Below are 14,990 nucleotides of genomic sequence, written 5' to 3' on the forward strand. Positions count from 1 at the left end.
CTTTCATGTACAGATTCCTCTATTAAGTTTATATATATATATAAAGATAATCTTTCACTGAAATAATCGTGACCTTAAAGACAGCACTAAAGCCACTAACAGATGAACCTGATTAGCACTCGGATATAACGCTGTGTCTTAAGGGCTTCTTGGATATTTTTCAACTTTATCTAAAAGTTAATATGTCTCAATTTAAATGATTTTATTATATTTTATTCCACAGTAATAATCAGAAAGTGTAATTCTTGATAAACACTTCCTGTCTCCGTCCTCGTCCTCGAGCAGGAGGAACAACTCGCTGACTCGGCTGTCGTCTGAAGCTGATCCTGATACCAATCCTTTCATTTTACTTCGTTTCCTGCTGACTCTCTTTCGCTCGTCCTCCTCCTCCACTTCACTCTGAACATCCTGGAGCCTGCAGCTTCTGATAACGTACCTTCTCCTCACGCCTCAGGAAGCTCAGCGATTTCTGTCTGTAGAGTCAGATTGGATTTTTTTATATACGAAAGCAAAAACGTTATTTCTGACAGAGGATGTAACGCTAACACACAACACAGAGACGACCATATCATTTAAATCAGATCAAGCTGATACGATTACACACTCGCTAATGCTACCTAGCTAGCTTACATTCGCTAACATTAGCTAGCCGAGTGGACACTGATGTGTTTTATGACTCGTTACTACAGACGGTTTATTTCGACAAAAAAAACATCTGAAATTATTCGATATTGTTCATTAACACCCCGCCCCTAACCACACCCATAAAGACGTGTCCAATAGGAAAAATCCATTTAAACAGCTCGGAATTCCTGCTCGGAAAGATGGATTCTCTCAAGAGCTCCGACTTTTCCAAGGTTAATGTGCAAGATTTTAACAAGAATTAATATTTCATACTTTAGTGTTTCTATATTTATACAGTGTTTTAGGAAGATGGAGAAATATAAGGTTTATTCATTTCTGTCCATCTCTCTCTCTCTTTTCTTCTCCCTCTCTCTCTGTCTGTTTCTCTCTCTCTCTCTCTCTCTCTCTTTTCTTCTCCCTCTCTCTCTGTCTGTTTCTCTCTCTCTCTCTCTCTCTCTCTTTTCTTCTCCCTCTCTCTCTGTCTGTTTCTCTCTCTCTCTCTCTCTCTCTCTTTTCTTCTCCCTCTCTCTCTGTCTGTTTCTCTCTCTCTCTCGCTTGTCTTTGCATTGCAGTTTGGATGAAAAGGTTTAAATAAGGTTTTAATTGACTTTTTAACCCAAATTATTACTGTGGTTTAATTATGACATGTTTGTGTATTTATCTACCTTTTTATTTATGCAACTATTGATATTTTAAAATCTATTTCTTTATTTATTTATTCATTTAAGTAGGTATTTAAAACTGCTATTTATTTGATGTAAAAATGGTGGACTCATCATGAGTGGTTAAAATAAAGGACTGTAAAAGTCAAAGTCAAAGTCTGTCTCTCTTTCTCTCTCTCTCTCTCTCTCTCTCTCTCTGTCTGTCTGTTTCTCCCTCTTTCTCTCTCTTTTCTTTTCCCTTTCTCTGTTTCTCCCTCTCTCTTTCTCACTCTCTCTCTCCCTCTCAGTCTCTCTCTCTGTTTCTCTTGCTTTATTTTTATTTTAAACTAAAGCTCGTTTCTAATTTTCCGCTTCAGTGCGAGGACTGCGCTGTTTGTTTTCCAAATATATTTTTCTTTTCGTGATGCGCTCAGTTCTGTCAGCAGCTGAACCTCGGATTTCATTTTCTGTGATGGGCAAGTTTATGCACGTACACACACACACACACACACACACACACACACACACACACATACACACATACACACATACACACACACACACACACACTGCATGCTCCATGTTTTCAGCTCTCCTCTTGCTCTCACTTACATAACCACAGCGGCTAAAAATGGACCCGGAAAAACAATTATAGCTTCAGCTACCTGACACTAACTCACTGTGTGTGTGTGTGTGTGTGTGTGTGTGCGTGTGTGTGCGTGTGTATGTGTGTGTGTACAGACCACAACAATTGCCATGCTTTTCTTAGCATGTAGGTTTGTGGCGTTATATTTCCTGCAGGTCAGTGTGTCCTCCTGATCGTCATTAAAAAGAGCTGTGTGTGTGTGTGTGTGTGTGCGTGTGTGTGTGTGTGTGCGTGTGTGTGTCCATGCCACCAGGGCTGACATGGGACTGTTGCCATGGTGACAGAAGTCAAGACCTAATGAAAACTCCTCTCTCATGTGTCTTTGTGCTTAAATGAAAACGAATCCGTCAGCAATCACTGAGCTTTTATACAGAGAGATTTCAAATCTGTCAGACTGGTGTCCATGCTTTCATTCGTTTATCTGTCCATCCATCCATTTATTTTTCTCTCCAGCCACCTGCACATCCATCCATCAGTCCATTTTATTTTATAAGGATAAAGCGAGACTCTCAGAACTGCTGAATCAATAGAGGCCAAGAATTCTTTAATCCATCCATCCATCCATCCATCCTTCTACCCATCTGTCTGTCTATTCTTTCATTTAAAAGTACCTATATATTCATTAATCCATTACTCACCATCCATCTGTATATTCGTTCATCTGCCTATCATTTTATCCATCCTTCTCTCCATTCATCTTCCTGACCACGCCCCACCAATTGATCTATCCACCCTTCTATTCATTCATCCAATAATCCCCAATTCACCCATACACACGTCTGCCAATTCCACTGTCTGTCTATTTATTCATTCATCCACCACCCATCCATCCATCCATCCATCCATTTATCTGTCCATCCATCAGCGGGACAAAGACATCAATTCATCCACCCATGCTTTCAGCCAAATCTAAATCCATCCATCCATCGATCATTCATTCATTCATTCATTCTTTAGCCACTCATATCCAGTCATCCATCCATCTATCGACTTTTTCTATCTATCTATTTCTGTCCAGGAGGTCATCTATCCATACTCTGACCACCCAGCCATTAACCACCTTCCCGTTCATTTCACAACAGCCTTCTTCCATCCATCCATCCATCCATTCATAACCCATATATAAATCCATCTATCTGCTGTCTCCATCTACATCTATGCAACAGTCACCACTGACTCATCCATTCAATGGTTCCTGCATTCAGTAGTGCTTATTTGTTCATCCATCCATCCATCCATCCATCCATCACACAGTTTGTGTCCTACCTGTACAGGTGAGTACAGTTTGTTGGAGCTGTTAGTTTTATGTTCTCCTGGTGAATGTGGTGCAGCTCCAGAGCTTCCTCCACATCCTCCACCTCCCTGCTTCTCTCCTTCTCCTCCTCTCTTCCCTCCTCCAGCTCCAGCTCCAGCTCCAGCTCCTCCTCCTCCTCCAGCCAGACCTCCCATGCAGCAGAGGGCGCCGTGTGCCAGCTCCAGTTCGATCTCGGCGTCCATCTCGGCGTCCTCCTGTGCCTCCTTGTTGGAGTCGTCGAGGTGCTTCATTAACACGGCCACCACCACGTTGATGAGGACGAACTGCGCCGTCAACACGAAGCTCACGAAGTAGAGCGGAGAGATGAACTGCAGGCTCGGGTTACAGTTATACTCGCCTGGGGGGCACTCGCGCAGCGTGTCCTACACACACACACACACACACACACACACACACACACACACACACACACATTACACACATTACACACATTACACACACACATTACACACATTACACACCACACTGAGACACTCATAACCCCCCTGTTCACGTCAAAACTTTTACTTCAATGTTTACTTCCTTTCATTTCTCTAAATAACATCATAAATCATAAAAATAATAAAATCGTTTAAAAAAACAATAATTTATTTTATCTTTCCCTTTCCTCATGTTAAATTATTATGCTACCATATAAAAATGTTTAACTGTTATTTAAAAAAAAAAGGCAAAATACATTAAGTATTTTAAAAGAATGTAAGGAAGTATATTATTATTATTATTATTATTATTATTATTATTATTATTATTATTATTATTATTATTATTATTGTCCTTTGTTTTTTCCAAAATGTTGTTTACTCCTACAGGACGTCATATCTATAAGGAATAATATAAATAATTTATTTTCTTAAAAATATTATTATTCCTTCTTCTCCTTTTAAATCACTATTTATTTTTTTTTAAATAATATTGAAAATAGTTAAAAATGATCAATTGTATTATTTTTTCCTTTTATTGAAAAGTTTTATTCTCTATTTATTTATTTATTTATTTGTTTATTTATTTATTTATTTATTTTTATTTAATCCTTGTAAAAATCCTTGTTTTTGCTTTATGTCCAATAAAACATAAAATGTACAAAAATAAGTAAAGACAGACTTTATATCTATGTTTATTATCTTGTTACTTTATAAAATATGAAATTATAATCTCATGAACTCCAGCTTTATTTTGCACATTATTGGTTTTTTTAGTATTTTAAACTAAATGTATATTATTTGTAAATGTATTATTTTTAATAATGTATTATTTTTAATATAACTAATGAAGGACTTGCGTTCACAAAGTCAGGAGGAAAATCATTTTTTCTATCGCTCCTCTTTCCTTCTTTCTTCCTCTAACTGAAAAGTGAGCAATTCAGAAAGAAGCAAACAATAAAGATAAAGAGAAATATAAAGTAAAGAAATATAAAATTGCTTTTTTTCAATAAAAAGTTTCCAGGTTTTTTTCTTCACTATTTCCTGACAGAGGAAATCACATCTCACCTGAAATATGACGAGACTGTAAAAGCATCAAACTCATAAACACAAACGTTTGCTGGGATTTTCAGCTCACGGTGAGATTTTACCTCCGATCAGTCAAACCGCTGTCGCACTTCAGACGTCCAAACCGCGAGCCGTGGATCTGCTGCACGTTTTTCATCATCAGACTAAAACACTGCGAAGTACAAAGAACTCAAAGAGAACCTGCAGTACCTTCATGATGCCGTTCCAGTTATCGCCCGTGGACACCTGGAAGAGTGTGAGGAACGCCATGCCGAAGTTCTCGAAGGTGGCGTGTCGACTCATCCCCTCACACGGATAATCCTCATTACACACTGCAACACACACACACACACACACAATGATCAAGAACCATAAAAACAGCTCACGTACAGCACGCTCTTAACACTTCAGAAGAACGTAGAATGTGCGGATGTGAATTTAAGATTTTATACTGCAGTCAGAAACATGGGTACACGCTGTTCCTCCAGGAGAACCCTTAAAGGATCTCTGCAAAACCCTACGAAAAAGTGTTTTTCTATCAGAAAGGTTCTATGCCAGAGTTTCCGTTAGCCGCTAAATACTGACCCTTAAAAATTCCCAATGTCCCATAAAATCAAAAATGTCCAGGAAGGATGAAGAGGATATGCGTTAAGGTACGTTCAAGGAAACAAGGTACGTTCACAGTTACACACCTAAATAAAGTCTCTTTCCACTTTTCTCCTGTAACGTGTACTCTTGCTCGCTATTACATCCTCAATACTTACGTAGTTTGTATGTGTGTGCGCGTGGTACATAGCTAAAACATTACAAGACAAGCTAGCATGCAATAACGCAACAACCAAATATGTCAAAGCAAACAACTCTCAGTCATTTTTCAAATCCTAAACGGCAGGATGAGGAACACGAAGTAATCCCCGAGGCATCTGATAGCGTCGCTTCACCTGCAAAGAAGCAGAAATCTCGTCCATTTAGAGCCGAATGGAGAGAGAAATTTCCACGACTAAGACACAATGGAGAGAAAAAAATGTTCTGCTCACACTGTGTAAGTTCAGGACGAATGAAAGGTTTCACTAAAGGATCCTTCATTTTATTAGATGCTAATTCCTTGACTGCTGTTTGTTATGTTGAATAGCGTGGGAAAGAAAATGGAATAAATAAACGCTTATCTTTCATCTTTCATCTTTCAGCGCAAAATAAACACCGAAATGAGATGATGATTTCGGATTTTTTCCAGTTTGTCTGGTAAACTTTATCATTCCACCAAAATCTCTTAGCGGAAACTCTGTTCTACGTATAATGATTCTGGATGCTAAAGAACCCTTGGAGAAACCTTAAAAGTGTACACTCTCAAAATATTGAGCACCTTTATAGGTTCTTCACTTGTCCCTCTGTGGAACCCTTAAAGGTTACAGTAGAACCCTAAAGAGTGTCAGAAAGGTTTCCAATTAGAACCATTTAGGAGGCTAAAAGTCATTAATTATCCAATGAATCTTTAAAGAACCCTTCCTTAAGGAACCCAAGTACCATCACATGTTTAACTAAATGCTGACTCAAGAAGGTAAAACTTAGAACCCTCTCTGAGAACCCTTAAAGGTTCAAGTAGAACCCATTTTCATAAGCTAAGAACCCTTAATTATCCACTGAACTCTTAACGAACGCTTGAAGATCCCAGTGTTTCCAAAAGTCTGTATATTAAGTGTAATAACAATTTATTTCTCATTATTTTCTTCTTAATATCTAGAACCTGTCAGGAGTTTAGGAGGTTCTTCAAAGGTTCTTTAACCAATAAACAACCAAAAATGCAGCGTTTCCTGTAGGGACCTTGCAGTTATATAAAATAATATTACACTACAGTGGGATAGATGATGACATCACAATATCATGAAATAAAAATAATTGAATAAGGAAATTGACACACAGATTAATTCAAAGGGGAAAGAAATTCTAGTTGGTTCCTGCACCATGTAACTGAATACTCAGGTCTGGATTTAGTAAACAAACAAACAAACAAACAAACAAATAAATAAATAAATGCAATTGTGTAAACAGTGTGTGGTTAATGAGCATGATGTAAGTGATTAATAAATAATAACTGTATAAAATAAAAGACTTTCCAACGTGAAAAATAACGAAGTTTTTACCGAGTTCTCCGAACAGTTCCACTCCTAACGCTGCGTAGATGAAGAAGAGCAGCATGAAGAGGAGGCCGAGGTTTCCCACCTGAACAATAAAACACAAACACGTCCATTTTATATATAAATTCCTTTTTAATATAAAAAACCGAGACACAACAGAATAGAAGAGGGACGTGCACTTCGGGAAACGAGGGAAAACACCAGACAGGACATTTTCTATCCGGCGTAATGAAGAAGAGTCGCTTGTTCCCCTCGGGCACGATGAAATATTCAGGAGTGTCCGAGTCCAGCGAGTGAACTCAGCGGCCGTGTAAAATATGATGCGATTAAAATCGCTCTGCAGGTCACTCACACGATTTACCTGCTTTCCCTGGAGTTTAATAAAACACAACTTTAATAATGTGATTATAGATAACCGAGCTGTAGCAGAAACAGACTGAATTAAAGGCTCCTAATGCACACACACACACACACACACACCTCCTCCACTGAGAAGGATGTACGTTCTGCAGCTGGAGCTAAAATGAAACTAGATAAAATATGTAAGACAAGCGCTAACAGCATGCCTAAGTGACGCTAATTACCCAGAAAGACGAAGCTAAATGCACAAAATGTTCAAGCTGTAATGCTAATTTGCAAAACTAGCACAACGCAGTTGATCATTTAATCGTTTAAAGCGTCAGCGAGGCTTATAAACAACAAGCTGAGTGCTAGTGTCAGTCTAAAACTCATAAACCGACCGCTACATTCCTCATGTGTGCATAATTTGAAGGTTTGCATCAGAAATCAGGACAGCGGCGGGTCATAACGCTTTATCTTATAGTTTATTATATTACTGCATTACTGTATGATATCTGGTTTGACATCATAATAAAATACATCGCATCTCTCTGCACTCTGCACAATGCTAGCTAGAATGTTTACACACACTGCACAGTGATGTGCTTAATGATTCAACTCATTTATTTCAATTCACTAAAGATATTCTAATGTTTTAGTCGCATTAATAGAGATGCGTATAATTATTTTTAGTGATTTGAATCATTCAGTTTAACTCACTAAAGCGTTCAAATATTACAGTGAGTCACACTGATAGTGATTCTTTTTAAAGATTTGAATCATTCAGTTCAATTCACTAAAGTTATTCAAATATTATAGTGAGTCAAATTGATAGTGATTTGAATCATTTAGTTAAATTCACTAAAGTTATTCAAATATTATAGTGAGTCACACTGATAGTGATTCTTTTAAGTGATTTGAATCATTCAGTTCAGTACACTTAAAAGTATTGAAATGTTTTAGACGTGTCACATGACTATTGTGCAACACGGTTCTATAAGAGATTTGAATCATTTGGTTGAATTCACGAAAGTTATTCGAATGTTTTATCGATTCTTTAATAATGATTCTTTTTAGCGATTTGAATAATTTAGTTCACTACAATAAACTTATTCAAATGTTTTAGAGTCAGATTAATAGCAGTGTGCAAAATGATTCTTTTTAGAGATTTGAATCATTTGAATCAGTAGTTGACTCAGTGATTCATTCATTTTTCTGGTGAGAGGGTGTGTATTAGAAACAAAGAATGAATTAGCATTAATTTGTTTTATTTCTTATTAAATTGAACAGTGTGTAGTGAACATTAAAATAAGAATGTCTAAACTGCCTAAATGATGTCATGTGCAAATACAGTAAAGAAATGAAGATTTAAATTATTTTTGTGCGTGTTCTTTTCAGCTAGTGACCCGGTGTAGTCAGCGAACTTAAATAAAGGTTGTTTATTACTCATATTTATAATGAGGTGAGTAATAAACACTTTGTTTTTGTAGTGACGTTATAGTAAAGTACCACCAGATTCACAGCCTCACCTGCCAACGCTGTGTGTGTGTGTTTTTTCCTGAGGAAATTTTGATTATTCAGTCTCTAAACACTTTACAAAATGCATCATTGATCGTAAAGCTAATAAGTTCGAGTAATCTGCAGACAGACCGTGTGTGTGACGGCTGTAGATCTGCAGAAGGAGGGCCGGACTGCACGCCGGTGTCGTTACTCATCTCCAGACTCGTATCCGAGCGCGATAAATCACAGCGTTCCTGCACTAATGAACTCGGGATCGATATTCACAGAGGAGCTCCGTACTACAGCTCTCTACGTCACTCTTTCTCCTCACGTTATCAGCTCGAGGAAAGTTCGCTAGATGAGCCGCTGCAGGTTGAATTGAGACTCGATGACGGGAAACATGTATAAATATAACGCAGGTGTGTAACAGTAGTAAGTGTAAGAGCCGAGAACTCTGTAATAACACACGGATTCTGGAGAAATGCGATGTTTTGGACAGAAATCTATTATCAGAGATAAAACTGACGTGTGTGTGTGTGTGTGTGTGTGTGTGTGTGTGTGTGTGTGTGTGTGGGTGAAAAAGGCTCATACACACTTCCACTGAGATGTTTAGAAAGCATCTGCACGAATATTTTTCATTTCAGCAGCTTGGGTTCATGAGACAAACTTTCAGAAGATTGATGGATTTACGGATGAAAAATTTATAAATATGTAAACACTGATATAGCAGATAGAGAGAAAGTGTGTGTGTGTGTGTGTGAGTGTGTGTGTGTGTGAGTGTGTGTGTGTGTGTTTGTGTGTGTGTGTTTACCTGAGGTAGAGCCTGTACCACTGTGTCCAGCAGAGCTCTCATCCCCGTCGCCATCTTTAACAGCTTCAACACTGCAAAAAAAACACACAAGAGACTGTGTGTAAAGGGTGTGTGTGTGTGTGTGTGTGTGTGTGTGTGCGTGCGTGTGTGTGTGTGTGTGAGATGTACACTAACCGCGGGCGATGCGCAGAACCCTCATGATGCGGATGATGGTGGGGTTGATGGGTAAAGCAGCGCTGATCTCAATCTCCTCCAGTGTGATGCCCATCACTGAGAGCAGAACTATAGCCAGATCCAACTGATTCCACCTACACACACACACACGCACACGCACGCACACACACACACGCACGCGCACACACACACACACACACACACACAGATGACTGATAATGTAGAGTTACTGTTATTACCCTGAAGTTGATTATTTTCCTATAACAGCACGTCCCCGAGTGTTTTATTCCTCTCATACACAGGACACGTTAGTTCCTGTTCTCCTTTACGTTATAGCAGCTCTACTAAACTTACTAAACTTACTAAACTTACTAAACTTACTAAAGTTACTCCTAGGCCCAAACAAACCCACTCTTAATACTGTTGCTAAGCAACCAGTTTAAGCAAAAAAACAAAAAGCTAATTCATTACACAAGCAATGAATCTATAAAAACATGCAAGAGTAACTTTTCAAATTATGACAAATTTGAAATGCAGGTAATTAATCTAATAAATCCATTAGAGAGTCAGAGTAATAAGCAGAGAATCTGGCAGTCAGTACACTTTCTCTCTGTGTGTGTGTGTGTGTGTGTGTGTGTGTGTGTGTGTGTGTGTTGTACCTGTCTTTGAAGAAGCGTCGGAAGCCGAATGCGATGAGTTTCAGCACGGCCTCGAGCACAAAGGTGCTGGTGAAGAAATAATTACAGTACTTGAGAGCGATCTCCAGAGACTGAGAGCAGGAGAGAAAGATAGAGAGAGAGAGAGAGAGAGAGAGAAAGAGAAAGAGAGAGGAGGAGAAGAGAGAGGAGGAGAAGAGAGAGGAGGAGAAGAGAGAGGAGGAGAAGAGAGAGGAGGAGCAAAAGAGGGAGAGAAGAAAAGAGCAATGAAAATGAGAGAGAATATAAATATACTACAGTAAAAAATGGTTTCTATAAAGTGAATAATATTGGGATTGTGTGTAAAGTGTGTTCTTCACAATGATTTATTTCTGTAAGCTTCACCACTGAACAGCAAAGAGGTGTTCTGTATGCGCGGATTAACAAACCGGATTAAACCTCCAGATTATTCCAGTCAGATTAAACCTCCAGATTATTCCATTCAGATTAAACCTCCAGATTATTCCATTCTACATCCTACAGTTCATTCAGTTCTGTTTGTCCAAAATTAGTTTATTAAAATTAGATTATTTAATCCCCTAAATCCCACATTATTCAATCCTTTAGCCCCCAGATTATTCAGTTCTGTCACCTATTTCTTTTGGATTATTCGATTCTATAACTTCTGGATTGTGTGTGTGTGTGTGTGTGTGTGTGTGTGTGTTGCAGTAAAATGATGAGTGAAGTGGTGTTGTGATGATGCAGAGTTACTGTTACCACCATAATGTTTATGATTTTCCTCTAACAGAATGAATTTCTCCAGGTGTTTTATTCCTCTTATACCACAATGATTACATTTTTTTTATTTGTTAAAGAATTCCATGTTGTTTATCTGTTTATAGCTACATTTAATGTTGACGAAACAAGTTGTTGTCACTTACGTTATAGCAGCTATAAACACTCGTTTCCTCACCGGAGTCTCTTTATTCTCTCTCTTCATATTAATAAGATAAAGAAACGCAGTTTGTTCCGCATGTTAGTGAGAAACCGCAAAGAAGCGTAAACTCTTCCGTCCTGAAGATGTCGGAAAACTTAAAGTTACAGCTTTACCTCTGACTGTTACAAAGCGCTGACACTGGAGACTCCTTCCATACATGTTACATAAACATCTCCTTCACCATATCAACAGTTTGTTAAAATCCGTTAATATGGAGTGTCCCTGTGAATGAGCTGTTACTATAGAAACGATAACATAATCAACTAATCAACACCTTCTGACCAATCAGGATCCAGGATTTAAGAGCGCTGTGGTGTTTTCTCAGACAGTAGATCTGTCTGTGCTCCTGAGAGATCATCGAAATGTGTTTGCTGTTTGTTTTAATAAATAAAGAAATCGAAGCTGTTCCTGTTCTAACACACGGATTAATGAGATCTGCAGAACACACACTCACGTGAGGCTGGCTGTAGTGCTCCAGAGACATGGTCACCACGTTCACGCAGATGATGAAGGTGATGAAGAGGTCCAGGTAGTGATTGGTGCACAGGTTGTGGATCATCAGGCGGACGTGACTGTAACTGGCGTAATACGGCAACTTGTGGGCTTCTAAAATAAAATAAAATAAAATAAAATAAAATTAAATTAAAAAAAGAAAAATGATCAAATTAAAAATGAAATGAATAAATTAATGAAATAAAAAAAATAAAACAAAGTACAAATAAACTCATGTTAAACACATTTTCTGCTTTCTATGAGCCAACTCTCAGAATGTTATTATTCATCTTATCAATTTCTGTTCTATTAAATCCAATATAATTTCTCTTGTGTGATTAAATTAAATTTAATTAAATATATATCTTAAATTGTGTTGAAAATTTCACAACAAAAAGGCAAAAATAATGTGTGTTTGAAATATTTTCCGGATGTTTGTGATTAACAGTGATGTCATTATTTAAAAAGGGGGCGGAGTTAGAATAAATAAAATGAATGCATTATCAACATAATATTACAATCATTAAGGGTTTTCCAGTTCTCGTTGTATGTAGAACCCTAAAACAGACTCCTTCCCTTTCAGACATGGTTCCAAGTAAAGCTAGAACCCTTACAGAACCCTTACAGAACCCTTACAGAACCCTTTAATTCGAATAGCCTGCCAAATACCAGGAACCTAAAAAAGAAAATAATTAGCAATAATTTAGAATTTTGCGCCTCACACTTACTGAGTTAATACACACACTCTTATATATAAAAAAAAGGTTCTTCTAGGGTTCTTTAATGGTTTCTTGGATAATTAAGGGTTCTTATATTCCAAAAAAAGGTTCTATCTGGAACTACTGTATTTCTGATCAGAATCTTTATTTAGGGTTCTACAGAGTTTAATGAGTCCTGTGGAGCAGCATCTGGAGTATCTCAAGGGTTCTAACTTTTTAAGAATGTGCACTTTTAGGAAAAAGGGTTCTTTAAGGGTTCTTGGCTTCCAAAAAAGGGCAGGGTTCCGACACAGAACCTCTGAGGACTCCTCCAGAATGATGACTGAAAGAACTCTTATGGATTCTACATTTGTGTGTGTAAATGTCAAGGTTCTTTATTGGATAATGAAGAACGTTCCAAAAAAGAGGTTGTAATTGGAACGCTCTCTGATCAGAGAACACTAGCAGGGTTCTACATAGAACCATTAAGGTTCTATTTCCTCAGAGTGACAACCAAATTAAGCCTGCGTGAAAATCTCTCATTAGCAGGAACGTCTCTGAATTATCAGATTTTTAAAAATCACTGTAACCAGTTTCTTACTCCGTCTCTTCTTCTCCATGCGCCGGAGTCGCTTCTCCTCCCTCCTCTTGGCCTCCTCCACCTCCTGGTGCTGTCGGCACTTGTGGAAGTTCTCCACCACCACGCCCACGAACATGTTGAGCACGAAGAAGCTGACGATGAGGAGGAAGGAGATGAAGTACAGCAGCATCCACGGGTTGTTGTTGATGACCGGCTAATAAAAGAACGAGGGGAAAAACAGAGCGGTGAGATGGAAGAACGGAGGAAAGGTCACTAACACACGCAGGTTCACGCCGCGTTCCAATCTGCTCGACCCGAGGCTGGGGGAAGAGAAAAACGGTAAACGGCGGTGGAAATTGGTTGAATTATTGCGAGATGAAGTCAGGTGTGTGAGATATTCGGCTCGTTATCAGACCAGTGAACAGAGGTCGAGGCTAAATCAGCTGCTGCGGCGTTACGGAGAGAAAAAACTGATGGCTTCAATTCCAACCCGGAGCACAGAGGAGGAAAATCACACACAGTGTTTAGATTCCAATTTCTGTTCACGCAAACGGATGATTTGGTGAAAAGTGTGGAGCAGAAACGAGACTGGAAAATAATCAGGGTGTTATTAGTTTTCGAGTCGCAGCAGCAGGAGGAGATTCTGTGCTCAGAATTGCATGTTTACAGACGAGATGCTCTTCAATAACTGAAAATACAGACGACCAGCCGCAGACACACACCTCTGTAGTGAAGATAAAACAAAAATACAATACAGTAAAATAATCGATGAAGCTCAAATAAACATGAAATTAAAAATGGGTACAACAGAGCAAAAAAATTTCTATTATTTTTAATGCTTTCCAAAGAATAAAAACTAGATATGGAAATATTAAAATGTTGTGTTTGTGTTTTATTTCTTTACTTAAGGAACCTTAAGGAAAACTATTGCTCTTTAACAAAGACAAAGAAAAAATAAAAAAAAAGAAACAATATAGAAAATAAAATTAGATCAAATAAAAATAAAATTGAAAATAGGTGAAATCAAAAAATAAACACAAAATGTAAAAATAATTTTTTATATAAAAAACTACACATATGAAAATAAGTAGAAATATAATGTTGTGTTTTATTCTTTATGTAATAATGCTGCTTACACGAAGCTTTAGCTGTTCATTTCAGTTCAGTTTTATTTGTGTAGCGCTTTTAACAACGGACATTTTCACAAAGCAGCTTTACAGAAATATATAAATACATTCTGAATAATTTTATATTTATAAATTTATCCCTAACGAGCGAGCCTGAGGTGACGGTGGTGAGGAAAACTCCCTGAGACATCATGAGGAAGAAACCTTGAGAGGAACCAGAGAAACTAAATCCACCTAATCTACAGCTTCACCTTTATAAAAGTAAAGAGTTTCATCCGCAGGTGAGATGAGTTCGGATCTGGAGTAAAGCAGTTAAAAAAGTGAAAATTTACAATAAAAAAAGAAGGTTAACTGACACGTTGATGTTTATTTCGGATCCTAACAGTGCTGAGTTTGTTAAATATTAATGAACATGAACTAATCAGAATAAAAAAGGAGGAGTGTTTCATCTTATGATTTTAAATCTTTACTTGCTTTGTCTATATTCTCTCTGAAAATTGCAATATTTAAAAAGAAAGTAATGTTTTATTAAAGCTAACTGCTGTGTATTTGGGATTCTATGCTCCAGGATGGGAATTTATTTCATCTGGTGTGTGTGTGTGTGTGTGTGTGTGTGTGTGAGAGAGAGAGAGAGGGAGAGCGAGAGAGAGAGAGAGGACGAGTGTTTATACATTTCCTGAAAAAAACCCAAACTTTTAATTTATTTATTGTATAAAGAGTCTGTTTGCGTCTCCGGTTTAGCCGTTAACACACGCTCTGTCTAGACAATAAACGGTTTATTAAACAGAC

The 14,990-nt window shown here is 37.8% G+C and overlaps 1 protein-coding gene across 3 annotated transcripts in view; it reads right to left on the reverse strand.

Annotated features, from left to right (window-relative positions):
• Window positions 1–14,990, reverse strand: part of LOC113523774 (voltage-dependent T-type calcium channel subunit alpha-1I) — a 162,414-nt gene that overhangs the window by 8,196 nt on the left and 139,228 nt on the right. For all 3 annotated transcript variants that reach the window (XM_034310154.2, XM_053239084.1, XM_034310152.2), the window contains exons 25-32: window positions 13,096–13,288; window positions 11,759–11,910; window positions 10,332–10,441; window positions 9,673–9,806; window positions 9,499–9,569; window positions 6,855–6,933; window positions 4,924–5,045; window positions 3,178–3,588 (exon numbers count right to left, since the gene is read on the reverse strand). In XM_034310154.2, the coding sequence (XP_034166045.2) occupies window positions 3,178–3,588; window positions 4,924–5,045; window positions 6,855–6,933; window positions 9,499–9,569; window positions 9,673–9,806; window positions 10,332–10,441; window positions 11,759–11,910; window positions 13,096–13,288 (1,272 nt within the window). The remainder of the gene's footprint in view (window positions 1–3,177; window positions 3,589–4,923; window positions 5,046–6,854; window positions 6,934–9,498; window positions 9,570–9,672; window positions 9,807–10,331; window positions 10,442–11,758; window positions 11,911–13,095; window positions 13,289–14,990) is intronic.

Source organism: Pangasianodon hypophthalmus, chromosome 13 (genome assembly GCF_027358585.1).
Source record: "Pangasianodon hypophthalmus isolate fPanHyp1 chromosome 13, fPanHyp1.pri, whole genome shotgun sequence".
NCBI lineage: Eukaryota > Metazoa > Chordata > Actinopteri > Siluriformes > Pangasiidae > Pangasianodon > Pangasianodon hypophthalmus.